This window comes from Bos javanicus, chromosome 10 (genome assembly GCF_032452875.1).
Source record: "Bos javanicus breed banteng chromosome 10, ARS-OSU_banteng_1.0, whole genome shotgun sequence".
NCBI classification, from domain to species: domain Eukaryota; kingdom Metazoa; phylum Chordata; class Mammalia; order Artiodactyla; family Bovidae; genus Bos; species Bos javanicus.
This window is the reverse complement of record NC_083877.1, coordinates 92,287,712-92,304,526: the sequence shown is the minus strand read 5'-3', so window position 1 is coordinate 92,304,526 and position 16,815 is coordinate 92,287,712. Positions and strand designations below refer to the sequence as shown.

At 45.9% G+C, this 16,815-nt stretch overlaps 1 protein-coding gene across 6 annotated transcripts in view; it reads left to right on the top strand.

Annotated features, from left to right (window-relative positions):
• STON2 (stonin 2) overlaps positions 1-16,815 on the top strand; it is a 182,013-nt gene that overhangs the window by 78,846 nt on the left and 86,352 nt on the right. For 5 of the 6 annotated variants that reach the window (XM_061429619.1, XM_061429614.1, XM_061429617.1 and 2 more), the window contains one exon: positions 239-433. The exons of the other annotated variant lie outside the window; for it this stretch is intronic. In XM_061429619.1, coding sequence (XP_061285603.1) covers positions 239-433 — 195 coding nt within the window. The remainder of the gene's footprint in view (positions 1-238; positions 434-16,815) is intronic. 6 annotated transcript variants of the gene reach the window in all.

Below are 16,815 nucleotides of genomic sequence, written 5' to 3'. Positions count from 1 at the left end.
AATTTTTTATTTGAGGGTGCTGAGACCTTACTTATAGCACCAGTTTTGATCCTGACTCGCTGGTGGGGTCTCGGTCAATTAGTTTTCCCTGTCTGTGTCAGGAGTGACACTCCCTCTCCTTCTTTGCCCTGTATGATTGTTGAGATGTCATAGGATCAGAGCAGCATCAAAGTCAGACAAGCGCTAAAGATGAGCAGAGTGCAGCTGTTTACCCTGCATGCTTTCGGTCTGTCCCCAGCCACATCACTGGCCATGCCCTGCTGGACCTGCCCTTCCTTCGACTCCCTGGGGAGATGCCCACTGCCCTCCGAGAGCAGCTGGACCACACATTCTGAAGACACCAGCAGTCCTAGTTTTGGCCCCTCGTACACAGACCTGCAGCTCGTCAGTGCTGGGGAGCAGAGTGGCCTGGCTTCCGGGGCCGACTCGACAGGTAAGAGGGAGCCCCAGGCCAGAGGGCTCTGCACGTCATTTTTGGTTGCCTCTCATCAAATCTCTGCAGTCAGCTTTGTTTGCAGAATGAAGTGAGGCATAGTAATCCAGTGGAGAAAGCCAGCGCCCTCAGTGTTTCAGAATTGTGTTGGGGAAAACACGCGCACAGACTGGCTGGTTGGTTGGCAGGTTCGCTCACCTGGGAAACCATTTGCCATGCTGTCTTAAGGGGCTGTCTTCTGACTGTTTGTTCAAGCACAGTGCCCTGTCGGCTTGTTTTCTCCTTGGGTAACTGAACGGTGTGTGATGTGCGCAAGGCTGACGCTTTCATCCCACCACCCACGCACCTCCCCTGTTCTGCAAAGGGAGGTTAGATTTAAGCAAAGAAAAAAGTCAACGTTATGTGAAGCGGAATGAGAATTGGGCTGCAGCCGTTGGGTCTAGGCTGCAGATAATTTCGTTGTTCTGTTTACTCTTTTGTGCCTGAATATTGAGCTAGCTGTGCATCAGTCTGAAACATCCCATGTTCTCATTTATAGCATTTCCGGTAGGTGTGTAAGGTGGATGCTTGCTGGCTTTGCAGGTAGAGGTTGCCAGCCTGTCCCTATGCTCTGGATTGTGGCTTGGGTTTACAACAGTGTTGGAAGGACGTTGCCTGTGCTTAGGGTTTAGGCCATTTGACCCCAGGGATTGCCTTCCTTTGAAAGGGATAGAGTTACTAATGGTTTCTCTGTGGATGAGTTTACCCAGCATGTCTGGCAATATTTGTTTCTCCTTCTCAAAGCTGTCCTTTGGGAATGTGTCTCTGGATCCGTTTTCAAATTTGGGGTAACATTTGCCGTCATGCTGTGTGCTCCTGGGGGTTTCCACAAGTGGAGAGAGTGATCCCTCTTGCAGACTAAAGGGTTCAGACAGGATTTGGTTTGGTATTTGATAATATTGCAAGGAATCCTGGTTTATGATGATCTCTTTCTGAAGAAGCCACAGTTCTTTATTGTGTTTTGTTTGCCCTGACACTCTCTCAGTTCTGGTTGATGCTCTGTGACTGATGTTCTTGGTCTGCGGCTAGAATACACACCCATCTCCCCCATGGGAAGCATTTCATGGATGGGACCATCTCGTAGATGGGAAGTCAGAAGCTGCAGCTGTGCTTGGCTCCCTTCGCTTCTCCTTGCTCCCAATCTCCTGGCCCAGCCTTCCCCAGGAGGAGGAGGCATGCAGTATATTTGCCAAGAGCAAACAGCCGCTGGAGTCAGACTGCTCAGGTTTGCATCCTCCTTCGGCCGTTGTGACCTCAGGCAAGATTCTTAATAGCTTTAGGACTCAGTCTCCCCATCTGAAAAATGGCCATAAGAATAGTACTTACCTCTGCCAAATTACTACTCATTCCAAGTGAGACAGTTTATGTATAACAATTACACAATGCCTGACACAGAATAAAGGCTCATCGAGGATAATTTCCTCTGTCTCCTGCCCCAGGGTTCTGGTTGCTTAAAAGAAGTAGAGGTGGGCTCCTCACTGCAGGAAGAGTCAAAATCGCTGGCCTCAGGTTGAATTTTTTCAGTCTCCTCTTATGTGAAAATTGCTTTCATTCCTAGAGGTTCAGATGATGAAGATCAGAGTCCTAGGCTGAACTGAACGCTGCTTATCGGTCCCCAAAGCTTATAATTATGTTCAGTATCTACCTTTTTGTAGAGAAGGCCTACCCCCTGTGTCTTTTGGTCGGGGTCCTGGCAGGAAGTGGATGGTGCCCTCAAAGGGGTTCATCTGAAGGGAGTTTAATGCAAGGACTGCTTACAGAGGCAGCGAGAGCTTAGAGTCACGAGACAGGGACTGTCCCATAGGTTGCAAGAATAGCACCCCTGCCAGGGGCTCGGTGAAGTGGGGAGGGCGAGGGAAATAACCCCCCCCCGAACTTGTGCTGGTGCTCCCATCGGCAGACCTCATCAGAAACCAAAGGGCACAAAGCTCGTAGCGGTCAGCCGCCAGATCACGCAGCAGGTCTTGGTGGGTGGAGAATGGCTTTGGGTGAGGGTTGAGGTGAACAAGTGGAGAATGGGATGGGGCGAGGCTGATGCTCGTGGTCCCTCTCCTGTGTGGAGTGGGATCTCGGTGGCCCCGGGTGGGCCCGGCCGGCTTACTTTGGCTCTGTTGCTCTGTACCCCCCGCAGCAAGCCTTGGCCCTTCCTTGCCCCCCAGGGCAGCTGTTCTGTAGCGGATTGGCAGTGTCTCTAGGCAGCCCCCGATTCCCACTGTAATTGTGGAAGAGAGACTCTGTGATCAGCCTACCCCTCTCTTATCATTTTCTCACCAAGGGGATAATTAGGAGGAGGAAGGCAAACATTCCCCAAATCCCCTCACCTTGGTTAAATCACAGGCTGAGGGCAGAGCTGGAGAGCCGTGTGGATGTCTGCTCTGGGGTTCGACTTGCCAGTGCAGATGGCATGGGTGGGAACAGGCCAGATCCCCCAGTAACACCCTGTCTCCCCAGGGTCCCCTTCCGCCAGATGACAGGCACACCCTGTTGTCTTCAGCGGTCAGAGTACCTCTGTAAGGCCACTAGTTTTACCTGAGTTGGTAAATAGAGGGGCCAAGAAATAAAAAATCAGCCTTCTGCCTCAGAAGTCCATGGCAACCCAGGGAAGAGAAAATACAGAAACGTTCGCCGTCGCACAGGCTGCTGCCAAGTGGTGGGTCTGCATTTTGGTTTTGTTTTATGCACAGGAAAGGTGTTGTTTTAGCGTGCGATTAGAGTGCTCGGTCCTGTGTGCAAACGGAGGCGTGTCATGCTGGGTGAAGCACACAGCAGGTGTTTACTCCTTGTCTGTTGAATGGCTCCTTGGATGAAAGGAGTAGGATTGCAGGTGGTGAGACTCCTCTGCATCCCAGACATCTGTATCCCACGTGGATCTGAGTCCAGCATTTCTCCCAGGTGTGTCCACGTGTGTGTGTTAGTTGCTCAGTTGTGTCTGACCCTTTGAGACCCCATGGACCGTAGCCCGCTGGGCCGCTCTGTCCATGGAATTCTCTAGGCAAGAATACTGGAGTGGGCTGCCATTCCCTTCTCAAGGGGATCTTCCCGACCCAGGGATTGAACCCGGGTCTTCCTGCATTGCAGGCAGATTCTTTACCATCTGAGCCACCAGGGAAGCCCAAGTGTGTCCCATGCAGAAGCCTAAGAAAAGCCAGAATGCTGGACTCTCCGGAGAGTCGTAACATGTATTAGCTTATTAAAGACAGAGTCATAGCATGTATTAGCTTGTTAAAGATTTTGAAGCCTCCTGAAATGATATATTACATATGGATCTACATATATGTATAATTTATATTTGTGTGTGTATACATGTATATCCAGGCTTCCTTGGTGGCTGTGGGGTCACGAGTTGGCACGACTCAGCAGCTAAACAGCAACAATGTATGTATATGTACACACACCTATGTTTATATATGTATTCAAATAAATTTGGTCTTACATTCACCCATAGTGCCTACCTGGCTACCTGGGCAGATCTCAAGGTACAGAAACCCAAACATACATAAATTCGCAGATTTGTGCTGGAAGCACATGCCATTGCTAAAGTGTTGGGAATCCAGAGAAACCAGAAGGAAACACTTGGACAAACTTCTCTGGATTTACAAAGGTCGCTCTCCTTTGTCTCACGCTCTGCTATACCTTTTGGCCTTTTTAAAAATTCTCATTCAATAGACTCAAGACTACATTTTGCCAAACATTCTTTGTATTTAAAGCCCTTGTGGGCTGTAAAATAAATGTAGACCAGATGTTCTTGATTTATTTGCATTTAACTGATCACAGTGGAATTCTGCCAGAGCAGTAGGATATCCCCAGGGATTTTGGACTTTTTCTTTTCTCAGACACAAATGTTTATGATGGGTAGAAAGCTTTGGACTGGATAATTCACTTTTTTGTGACAAGCATTTCTTAGATGCTCAGAAAGTTTCTGTTTTCAATGACTGGTTAAGGGTGATGTGAAAACATCACAGGGGCCGTGTGGCTCTTTGCAGGATGTAACATGTTTCTCTGTTGCCTGCTTTCTCATAATCCTGCTGCCGCTGGTAGAAGACTAGGTTCAGGGGCCCAGAGTCCCAGTAAACGGTGATTATCATTGAGCATGATGGGGTTACAGGGGATGCTGGTTATTCTTTTTTTTTTTTTTTAATTTTTGATTTATTATATATCTATTTTTGGCTGCTCTGGGTCTTTGTTGCTGCGCACAGACTTTCTCTAGTTGCAGTGAGTGGGGAGCACTCTCTAATTGTGGCTCCCGGACTCCGCTCGCTTGCAGCACGTGGATCGAACCCGTGACCTTGCATTAGCAGGCGAACTCTTAACCACTGTGCCATCAGCCAAGTCCACGATTCTGGTTATTCCTAAGGCATATTTGTATTTCATGATTTTCTTTTCGCCTTGAATATATTTTGTGTGGAAGACGAAATGAGTTAACTTATTTTAGAAATTCTTTACCCAGCTACAAATATCAGTGATAACTCATATTCCTCTTGAGCATTAGTCTCCTCAACATTAAAGGACAGTAGAACATACTTTTAAACAAACTACATCTTTTTCTCTTTCATTGAAAGTGAAAGTCATTCAGTCTTGTCCAACTCTTTGCAAGGATTCTCCAGGCCAGAATACTGGAGTGGGTTGCCATGCCCTCTTCCAGGGGATCTTCTCAACCCAGGGATCAAACCCAAGTCTCCCTCACTGCAGGCAGATTCTTTACCATCTAAGCCACCAGGGAAGCTATCAGGAAAGCCTTTCTCTTTCATTAACAAATATAAATTTGTCCCCATTTCTGTTTTTAGGATGCCCAGGATCCTTGATGTTCTTCTTTTTAAAATTTTTTTTTGGGGGGGTAGAAGTCACATGATATAAAACATATTGCTTTAACCATATTTAACTGTACAGTTCAGTGGCACGAAGTTCATTCACATTGTTGTGCAACTCTCAGCGTCATCCATCTCCTGAATTTTTCATCTTCCTAACCTGAAACTCAGTCCCCATTAAGTACCAACTCCCCACCTCCCCACCCCTGTACTTTCTGACTCTGAATTTGACTATTCTAAGTACCTCATATAAGTAGAATCAGTAGAATCAAACAGTATTTGTGTACACCTAGTGGTAAAGAGAGAAGGCAATGGCACCTACTCCAGTACTCTTGCCTGGAAAATCCCTTGGATGGAGGAGCCTGGTGGGCTGCAGTCCATGGGGTCGAAAAGAGTCGGACACGACTGCTCGACTTCACTTTCACTTTTCACTTTCATGCATTGGAGAAGGAAATGGTAACCCACTCCAGTGTTCTTGCCTGGAGAATCCCAGGGACGGGGAGCCTGGTGGGCTGCCCCCTCTGGGGTCGCACAGAGTGGGACACGACTGAAGTGACTTAGCAGCAGCAGCAGTGGTAAAGAACCTGCCTGCCAATACAGGAGATGTAAGAGACGTGGGTTCTGTCCCTGGGTCAGGAAGATCCTCTGGAGGAGGGCATGGCAACCCACTCCAGTGTTCTTGCCTGGAGAATCCCATGGACACAGGAGCCTGGTGGCCTGCCGTCCATAGGGTCGCACAGGCTTGAACACAACTGAAGCGACTTAGGACGCACAGTGTATATTGGAATGCATTTTTAAGATGTAACTTAGTATTTGGCTTACAAACAGATTGTACCTTTTTTCCCCCCCTGTGCTATGGTTTGTTTCCACTAGGTTGTACATTTTGGATTTAAATCAGTGTTTTAAAACTTTGTGATTGCTTTCTTTGAAAGTTTCTCCAGAGAGGTTCAAAAGTTTCTCAGAAACACAAACTTCTTTTTGAGTAAAACTGGTATTTTACCTGTCATCGCAAATATAGAGAAGAGTGAGATATATGACATCTGTCTATGAAGAATGGATAATTTCCAGGCAAATTTTTGCCTTTGAAAGGATTATTATATATAACTTTAAAAATAGTTTTTATCTATAGAGCATCTAGTATGTGCCAGAAAATAATTTTCATCTACAGAAAATCTAGTATGTCACACACATATACACATATTTAATCTTTACAATCTTTTAGATCCATCTAGTCAAGGCTGGAGAAGGAAATGGCAACCCATTCCAGTGTTCTTGCCTGGAGAGTCCCAGTGATGGGGGAGCCTGGTGGGCTGCCGTCTATGGGGTTGCACAGAGTCGGACACGAGTGAAGCAACTTAGCAGCAGCAGCAGTCAAGGCTATGGTTTTTCCAGTGGTCATGTGTGGATGTGAGAGTTGGACTATAAAGAAAGCTGAGCACTGAAGAATTGATGCTTTTGAACTGTGGTGTTGGAGAAGACCCTTGAGAGTCCCTTGGACTGCAAGGAGATCCAACCAGTCCATCCTAAAGGAAATCAGTCCTGAATATTCATTGGAAGGACTGATGTTGAAGCTGAAACTCCAATACTTTGGCCAGCTGATGCGAAGAGCTGACTCATTTGAAAAGACCCTGATGCTGGGAAAGATTGAGGGCAGGAGGAGAAGGGGACAACAGAGGATGAGATGGTTGGATGGCATCACCGACTCGATGGACATGGGTTTGGGTGGACTCCAGGAGTTGGTGATGGACAGGGAGGCCTGGCGTTCATGGGGTCAAAAAGAGTCAGACTCGACTGAGCAACTGAACTGAAGTAGATATTACTATTTCATTTTATAGATGCAGAAACATGGCTAAAGATATGCAATTATCTGGCCAAAGACACATGACTCTAAAGAGTAGCGTTGGGATTCAGTCCCAGTCTCTCTCCTCCGTTTCCCCACCTGGTTCCTGGGAATGAGAGGCTAATGTTTGTGGATGCAGTGAGTGTGGACAGGGGCTGCAGACAGCCCTCCTGGGGCCTGGCACTGCTTCCTCTACATCCCAGGGACCGTGTACAAACCTCCCTCTGGGTCGATCTCACCGGATGGCAATGACTTGTTCAGGAGTCCCCACTAGACTGAGACCTTTTTGGAAGCTGGAACCACATCCTATTCATTTTATGTTCCCATAGTGTGCCTGGCACATTGAAATTACACAGTGGATCCTCGTAGAATAAATTAACTATTCTGATAAAGGGCTGGACGGCCTGTGTTCCCAATCCTACTCTCCAATTATCTAGGCTTAAGTGTATTTGCTAATTGAAGTGTAACTTCATAACAGGGAAGAAGTAAAAGAGAACAAATAGTTACAGCTAGTCTGAAAAGATGACTTTTTCCCCTGTGTTTTCAAATGTTAGGCATTTATCCAGTGGTATCCATTCATTTTGTTTTCTTATTTGCATCTTATTATCACCTTTTGGGCTTCCCAGGTGGCTCAGTAGTAAAGAATCCACTTACCAATGCAGGAGACGAAGGTTTGATCCTTGGGTCAGGAAGATCCCCTGGAGAAGGAAATGGCAACCCACTCCAGTATTCTTGCCTGGAGAATCCCATGGACAGAGGAGCCTGGTGAGCTACCATCCATAGCGTTGCAAGAGTCAGACACAACTTCAGTGACTAAAGAACAACAAGGATGTTTTAAATTGTATGTGAATGTATATGTGTGCAGTGGGGGATTGTCTCTCTGTTTGGTATCTCAGAATCTCACTTACCCAGCATATGTCAGAGTGCAAAGAAGGTGATTTGGGGAAAGTGTTTTTGTGACAGTCCTTGTGACTATTGAACCATCTGTGTAAAGCAAAATCTGAGAAGGAGTGGCAGAGTTTTAGATGCTGTGCTCCATACAGATGATCTAAACCAGATCTTTGACAACTACTTGGTAAACAAACAAAAACAAAAAACTGTGACCTCCAACCAGAGATTTTGCAAATCCCTTTTAGAATTGCTAATGCACTAGTCCTGAAGAGGAAGTGACAACTGCAGTGCCTTTTATTGATTACCTTCTGAATTGTTCTGTGTACTGTTGTGATCTTCAGCTTTACAGATGATGACACCCAGAGGCACACATTAGTTAAGTGACAGAATTCAGATTGATGCCCAGGCTTGTTGACGCTGTGCAGCTCCGCCCGTCCTGTAGCAGAGCTCTCTGCAAGGACCATGTCATGGCATCCACTCCTACAGGGCAGAACTTAAGAGGCTGTGTTCCTCTAGTGCCAAACAGGTGATCTAAACTAGATACCACTTAGAATTGAAAGAGTCCATGAACTTGGATGGGGCTCCCCTCATAGCTCAGTGGTAAAGAATCCACCTGCAATGCAGGAGATGCGGGTTTGATCCCTGGGTTGGAAAGGTCCCCTGGAGGAGGAAATGGCAACCCACTCCAGTGTTGTTGCCTGGAGAATCCCATGGACAGAGGAGCCTGGCGGGCTACAGTCCTTGGGGTCGCAGAGAGTCGGACAGGACTGAGCGACTGAGCACATGACCTTGGATAACAGGTTGTTATTGTCTCTCACCTCAAGGGAGGTTAGTAAAAGGAGGCTTTCCTTCACTTATTAGTGCAGGGAGCAAACTGTAGTAGCATTTGCAGTACCCCTTAATCATCCACAGAAATCATAGATATTCACACATTATAAGTTTATAAGACAGATTATCGCAAAGTATCATGTATCTCATTGCAACTTAGAAACTGTGGTAGTTATTGACTGTATTAGTGGCCGTATTAATGGTGGTATTAATATTCTGCTGTCATCCAGGTAACACACATGGTGGCTTGGACTAGGGCAGTGAACTCGGTTAGTGCCCTGAGCTCAGTTAGTGCCCTGTTAGGAACTGAACAGATTCAAAAGACCTTTAGGGGACTCCCCTGGTGGTCCAGTGGTGAAGAATCCACCTACCAGTGCAGGGGACATGGGTTCAGGTCCAGGATCTAAGATCCCCCATGCCACGGGGCATCTAAGCCCATGTGCCACATCTACTGGGTCCACTCCAGAGCCCGTGCTCCGTAACAAGAGAAGCCACCACAGCAAGAATCCCGAGTGCCGCATCTTGGGAGTAGCCCGCCCTGCTCACTGCAAGTAGAGAAAGCCCACACGCAGCATTGAAGAGCCTGTGCACTGCAACAAAGACCCAGGGCAGCCATAAATAAACAAATGGCAACACTTTTAAAAACAGACATTTAGGGTTTAGAAGGGACAGAGTCCCCATCACATGGTTCCACCTCCATGCCTCCACTCTTGATTATTATCCTGAATAGCTCATTCCCCCCCAATATGACAAACCTACTCCTGGTTTAAAATAAAACTCAAGTGATGTTTTTTCACACGAAGTCCTTACTTCGTGCTAAGTATGGCATTCCAACAAAGCCACCCCAAGCGGGTTCTCTCCGAGCTTTACTTTAGGCCCCCGTGTGTCTACCGTGTCTTCTACCTTTGGTAGAGGGATCTTTGCATGGAAGTCATTTCCCTACAGGCTCAGGTCCTCCAGGGCAACAAGGATGTTTCCATGTTTGAATCATTCCTACAGTCTGGTCTCCAGCACAATGGCAGGAATCAAGGAGGCATCCGATGCATGTTTTTCATTATTTCTCTCCTTTTTTGCCACATTGCATCAGCATTATGCCCTTGCCTACAACCTCAGGGGTAGGGAGGTGGGGAAACTTGCCTCAAAATACTTTGGTCCCAGATACTCAAGTCTAGAAAAAGAAATTAAGAAAAATGTTGGGTTGGCCAAAAAGTCTGTTTGGGTTTTCTGCTAGATGTTCCAGAAAAACCTGAATGAGATCTTTGGCTTACTCACTAGAAGTGAGTTCCTCTGGCCACAGGTTTGAATTAATTTACTCACTATTTTAAATATAAGCTTATTGGATCCACCTGTGAAGGATGGTGTCATCCCTGATAAGTAGCTTCCCAGGTGAGTGATTTAACACCACTAATTTGATTTAAGATAGAAATTGCTCACTAAAGCTTTTGTGCAAACCATTCAACACCTAGCAAAGTGAGGCTTCCAAGAGGGAAAGCTCTGCTTTTTTCCCTGATAATAAGATTTTAACTGGAACTCAACAAAATAACAGTGGGCATAAAATGCTCAAACCATGGTGGCTGGCACACGGGCCCTCTCCAGGGTGTGTTATTAGCCCTGAGCCTCTGGAAATGGATGTCTTCATGTTTGGTTTGGAATCATAGGGGTTGGTTTGGATTCTTTAGCCATTAAAGTTAGAAAAAATGTCAGAGATTATTTAGTAGAATTTCTCCCACTTTACAGGCAAGAAAATCAAAGCCTAGAAAGTATTAGCAACAGAGTCAGGCTTTGTCATTCCTGGTCTCTCGCCCATTCTGTGACTCGTTTGAAAACCTAAGAACTACCTTGGTGGCCCAGTGTTTAAGAATCCACCTGCCACTGCAGAGGACATGAGTTCGATCCCTGGTCCTGGAGGATCCCACCTGCTCAGGTACCCCTGAGCCTGTGTGCCACAACCACTGAGCCCCTGCCCTAGAGCCTGCGCTCCGCAACACAGAGAAGCCAACGCAAGGAGAAGCCTGAGTACTGCAACTGGAGGGTGACCCCAGCTCGCTGCAGCTAGAGAAGGTCCATACACAGCTACAGAGACCCAGGACAGCCAAAAATAAATAAATAAAATTTTAAAAAAATTTCTAAAAGACTGGCCAGGCATAACGATAATTTTTCCTTTTATTTCTCTCTGAATGTTTCATCTCTTCCCTCGCACTCTCCTTCCCTCCCTTCTTTTCTTCCTTTTCCTGAATTAAACAGTGAACCCTTCTTTCTTGAGGCTTCAGTTCACTCCTAAAAATTTAAACCCTGTGGAACGAGTGGAGATGGAAGCCCTGAGATCCAAGAAGGCGATTTTTCCCTTAATGGGAAGTTTGACACCTTAATGAGCTGTGACCATAGGAGGTCTCTTGACTCCCAAGCAAATATGTCCTGGTGCTGAGGTTTGGGTGGGATATGGTCTGGTCTCTGTGATTCATCTTGGGGGCTCTTTGGCAATAAGCTGCTGGCTGTCTTCTCTTTGAGATTTTCTTACAGATCTGTTACCCGCCACCTGACTTTGCCTTGGGGCCATCTCTTCCTTCCACTTCTCAGAGCTTAGAAAAGCTCCTGGTTAATGTTAAAATGGGGTTTCCCTGATAGCTCAGTTGGTAAAGAATCTGCCTGCAATGCGGGAGACCCCAGTTCAATTCCTGGGTTGGGGAGATCCTCTGGAGAAGGGATAGGCTACCCACTCCAGTATTCTGAGGCTTCCCTTGTGGCTTGGCTGGTAAAGAATCCACCCGCAATGCGGGAGACCTGGGTCCGATCACTGGGTTGGGAAGATCCCCTGGAGAAGGGAAAGGCTACCCACTGCAGTATTCTGGCCTTGAGAATTCCAAGGACTGTATAGTCCATGGGGTCACAAAGAGTCGGAGATGACTCTTAGTTAAAATAGACTTTCTTCAAAAAATGGGGCTTAATTTTTCATGTTCATTTCAAGGGAGACAATGAGTTTGCAACGTAGCTTGGGTCAAGTGAGGAAATGGATGATACTGCTGTAAAAGGGCAGCTGTCCTTGGGAGAATTCACATCTGCCATGAGCTTCCAGAACATATTCCTGTCACCACCCTGTGGTTCATTTGGAAACACAGAGACGCGCTCTACACGGCATTATAAACAGCAGCAAGATGTCAGCCCTCCTGACAGTGGCAGCCCCAGGGTGTGCGTCGGCTGTCAAGTGGACACGTGGCTTTTCCTGAGTCTTGGGTGGGGTGCCAGGCCTGTTAGTTTACTAGGGTTGTCATGACAGTTACCACATACTGGGCAGCTTCAATGACAGACGTTTGTTTCCTCACAATTCTGGAGCTTAGATGTCCAGAATCAAAGCATCGGCAGAGTTGGTTCCTTCTGAAGCCTCTCTCCCGGTCCTTTACATGGTGTTGCCTGTATGTGTGTGTGTGTGTGTGTCCGTCTGGGTCCTGATCTCTTCTTGTAAGGATGGTTATGCTGGATTAGGGCCCATCCTAATGACCTCATTTTAGCCTAGCTACTCCTTTAAAGGTGGTGCTAGTGGTAAAGAACCTGCCTGCCAATGCAGGAGACATAAGAGACGTGGGTTCGCTCCCTGGGTCAGGAAGATCCCCTCGAGGAGGAAATGGCAGCCCACTCCAGTATTCTTGCCTGGAGAATCCCATGGAAGAGGAGCCTGGCGGGCTACAGTCCATAGGGTTGTGAGAGTTGGACACGACTGAGTGACTTAACACGCATACACAGACTTCTTTAAAGGTTCTGTCTCCAAAAAAGATCACATACTGAGGTACTCAGGGTTAGGATTTCAACATATGAATGTTGAGGAGGATATATAATTCAGGCCATAACACTATGCAAGCACAGTCTGGAAGAAGTCCTCTCCCTGCCCTGCCCGAGGCAGGCAGATTGACGTTACGAACCTGTCCTGTATCGTCTTCCTGGAGTCGTTACTGCCCATGCTACTTGCTATGGAAACTGGATTTTGGGCTCCGACACTCCACTTAAGGCCCACTTCCCATAGTTATAGTAAAGAGAAAGGAGTTTATGCTTCATAAACCCCTCAGTCAACCTTTTCGCCTGCTTACCTGTTGAATGGCTTGCTCGTTCATGAAGGGGTTGGTTTATCCTGCTGGACTCATTGGCTTACATGCCAACTCAAAAGTAAATATAATAGTTCACAAAAGAAGAAATGCGGACGTTATGCAAAAAGATGATGATGCCTATAATCAGTTGTGCAGATCAACAATGATGTCCATCAGCTTGGTAAAGTTCAGATGATTGGATGTATCTCGTGTTGGCAGTGGAGAGCTGGGAATTTGCATACAAGGATCACAGAAAGACATTTCTGGAGGGCATTCTCGCTATTGATGTCAATTTAAATGTCACTTTTTAACAATCAGTTTATCCCAAGGAAATAATTCGATATGTGCCTATATGTGCAAAGGAGCACCATTTGTATTAGCCAAAGCAAACAAACAAAGCCCAAATGCCAATGTGAAATGCTATGCAGGCATGGGAAGTGTTCCAATTATATTAATTGAAAAAGGCAGGCTAGAGAATAGGATGTATGATTATTTTGTTATACTGGTCTATATATGTATATGTTAGTCTCTCAGTCGTGTCCAACTCTTTGCAATCCTGTGAACTGAAGCCCACCAGGCTCCTTTGCTCCTGGAATTCTCCAGGCAAGAATACTGGAGTGGGTTGCTATGCCCTTCTCCAGGGGATCTTTCCAACCCAGGAATCAAACCCAGGTCGCCTATATTGTAGGCAGATTCTTTGCCGACTGAGCTACCACAGAAGCCCCAGTCTGTATATATACTTTTGCTATATTTGTGTGTGTGTGTGTATATTTCTAATTATATAGAAAAAATATTAATGGGATATATCCCCAACTGCTAATATTGGTTATACTGGGGTAGTGGACTTTCCATTCCTTACTACATTTATTTCTGGAGGATCTAGATTATAATAACCATAGATAATTCTAAAAATCAGAAAAAATAAGCATGAAAATACTTCCTTTTAGAAAATTAGACATGTTACTGGAGCATTTTAAAATTTCTTTTATGATATATGCGTTCGTTTGGAGGCTGGTTTTTTGAGGGGTTGAGTGCTAGCCTCTTTTGCTTTGGACAGGAGGCTAGAATTTCAGGTTTTGCTGTCACGCACTTGTGTTTGATTTCTCACTAGCATAATGCTAGTTGCTTATTCTTTGCAGGAAGTAAATATAGTGTAATGGAAAGCCGTAATCTTCTGAGTTTGACAGACCAAACATCAATTCTGCTGCTTCTCTGCTCTGTGACATCTGGCAGATTCTTTAACCTCAGTGACCTTCAGTTTCCTCAACTGTAGAATGGAAATAATAATGATAACTCTGAGCTTGCAGGTTTATTCTGAAGGTTCCACGAGATCTGGAACAGAAAGTTTCTGGAATAAAATAAGGAGTAGTTATTATGATGGTAGCAATATCAAGTGGTTCTCAGAATTCCTCTTGTTTTAGATCTAGGACTGAGTCTCTGGGAGGAAAATTCTTTCATGTTTTGGAAAAACGGCTAAATGGAACCCCAAAGAAGTCCCACTTTATGTTGCTGGCTAATTTGTTTTTTATCTGTTCTCTTCTTACTGACTGAAGGGTGGGCTCATCAGCATGCTTGGGGAAACCACTTGTGTCTATGGCATTTTCCCGCAGAATTAGAATCAGGAATAAAATGCTTTCCTGAAAAGAGGTGGGAGGGAAGGTGGGGTGAGAGAGAGGGCTGGATGGGGCAGGAAGCCAGTGCCAGGGTTACTTTCATGAGGGGCCTCCCCCTCCTCCTCTTCAGGGTTGGTTTGTTTGTACAAATTGGTTGCCTCAAGCAACACATTATTAGTTTGAGCCAGAATGTATCCCGGGAGACTTGCTGCTTTCCTTTTGCCAAGTAATTGTCCTTTTCCCAAAGAGGATGCTGGGATTGTGGGGGCATTTTCCACTTTGGCATATCTCAGTACCCACCCCCCCCCCACCTCCCTTACACTGAGTGTCTGCTTCTGGCAAGGCATTAAGCATTGAGAAAGCAACCAGTTGTAAGCTGTTAATCCTTGTTTTCAACCCCTGGGCTTTGCTCACCTTCTTTGAACCCTCAGTACTGGTGTCTGGTGTCATTGGAGAAGACCCTGATCCTGGGGAAGATTGAAAGCAGAGGATGAGATGGTTAGATAGCATCACCGACTCAATGAACCTGAATTTGAGCAAAGTCTGAGAGGTAGTGCATGACAGAGAAGTCTAGCATGCTGCAGTCCGTGGGGTCACAAAGAGTCAGACATGACTTAGTGACTGAACAACAGCAACAATAACAGCAACAATGACAGCAATAACTGATGTCTAAAGAAAGAAGACCTTGGATATATTTCAGGTTCCTTTCCGGACCACCACAGTAAAGTGAATTTTGCAATAAAGTGGATCATGCAAATTTTTTGGTCTCCTAGTATAGTAAAAGTTATAGTCACACTATACTAGAGTCTATTTTGTGTGCAATAGCATTATGTCTAAAAAGCAAGATAGATACCATAATTAAAAAAATACTTTTGGGGGACTTCCCTGGTGATCCAGTGGCTAATACTCCCAATGCAGGGGGCCTGGCTTCAATCCTTGGTCAGGGAACTAGATGCTGCATGTTGCAACTAAAGATTCTGCATGCTTCAAGGAAGACTGAAGATCCCGCATGCCACAGCTAAGACCTGGTGCAGCCAGATTAATAAAAGATTAAAAATTTCAAAAATACTTTATTGCTAAAAAATGCTAATCAACACCTGAGCCTTGACAAGTTGTCATCTTTTTGCTGGTGGAGGGTCTTGCCTCGATGTTGACTGGAGGTTGAGGTGACTCTGGCAACTTCTTAAAATAAGACATCGATGGCGTTTACCACATTGATTGACTCTTCCTGTCACAAATGATTTCTCTATAGCAGGCTTGATAGCATTCTACCCATAGTAACACTTCTTTCCAAATGGGAGTCAGTGCTCTCAAACCCTGCTGCTGATTTATCAACTAAGTTTACCTAATATTCAGAATCCTTTGTTGCCATGTCAACAGTCTTCACAGCATCTTCACCACGAGGAATGTCCATCTCAAGAAACCACTTTCTTTGCTCTTCATAAGAAGCAAGTCCTCACCTGTTAAGGTTTTATTATGAGATGACAGCCGTTCAGTCACATCTTTAGGCTCCATTTCTAGTTCTCTTGCCGTTTCCACCACATCTGCACTTATAATAGTAATGTCAAATATCACTGATCACAGACCACCATAACCATGTAATAATGGAAAAGTTTGAGATATTGTAAGAATTGCCAAAACAGGACACAGACACAAAGTAAGCAAATAAATACTATTGGAACATTGACTTGCTAGATGCAGGGGCACCACAAGACTTCAGTCTGTTAAAAAAAAAAACAAAACTTCTGTATGGTGCAATAAAGCAAAATGCAATAAAAACAAAGTTGGCCTGTATCAGTGGCCAAAACATTCCTGATCCCTCCCCATGACAGAGGCCCCTTTGCAACAGGATGATATTCCTACCCCATTGATGTCAGGCTTGACCACGGGACCTGCTTCTTGACCAGTGCAATGCAGGTAGAAGTCACATTTCCAGCATAAATTTCCATGTGCTTTTCCCTTTGTCAAAGTCACCCACTCTGCTTCAGACGGTGCCCCCAGACCCTGGGTTAGACCTGGTTTTGGTGCTTTCTCTGGCTTCCGTTGTCCCCACACTCCAGCTTCTAGACCACAGTCCACTTACCCAGGACTCTAGAGTCCTTTGCCTAGATAGCTGTGGGCCTGCTCTCTGATCTCTTTCCAGATCTGTGCGCCCGGATGCAGCCTGCACTGTGGGCATGTGCAGCCCTAGGCCTGCAGGGGCTGGGAATAAAGCCTGGAGCTGAGGACAGTGGGGAATGGAGGAGGCTAGGGGAGGGGAGAGAGAAGGGAAGGACCCTCCGGCCGGGGC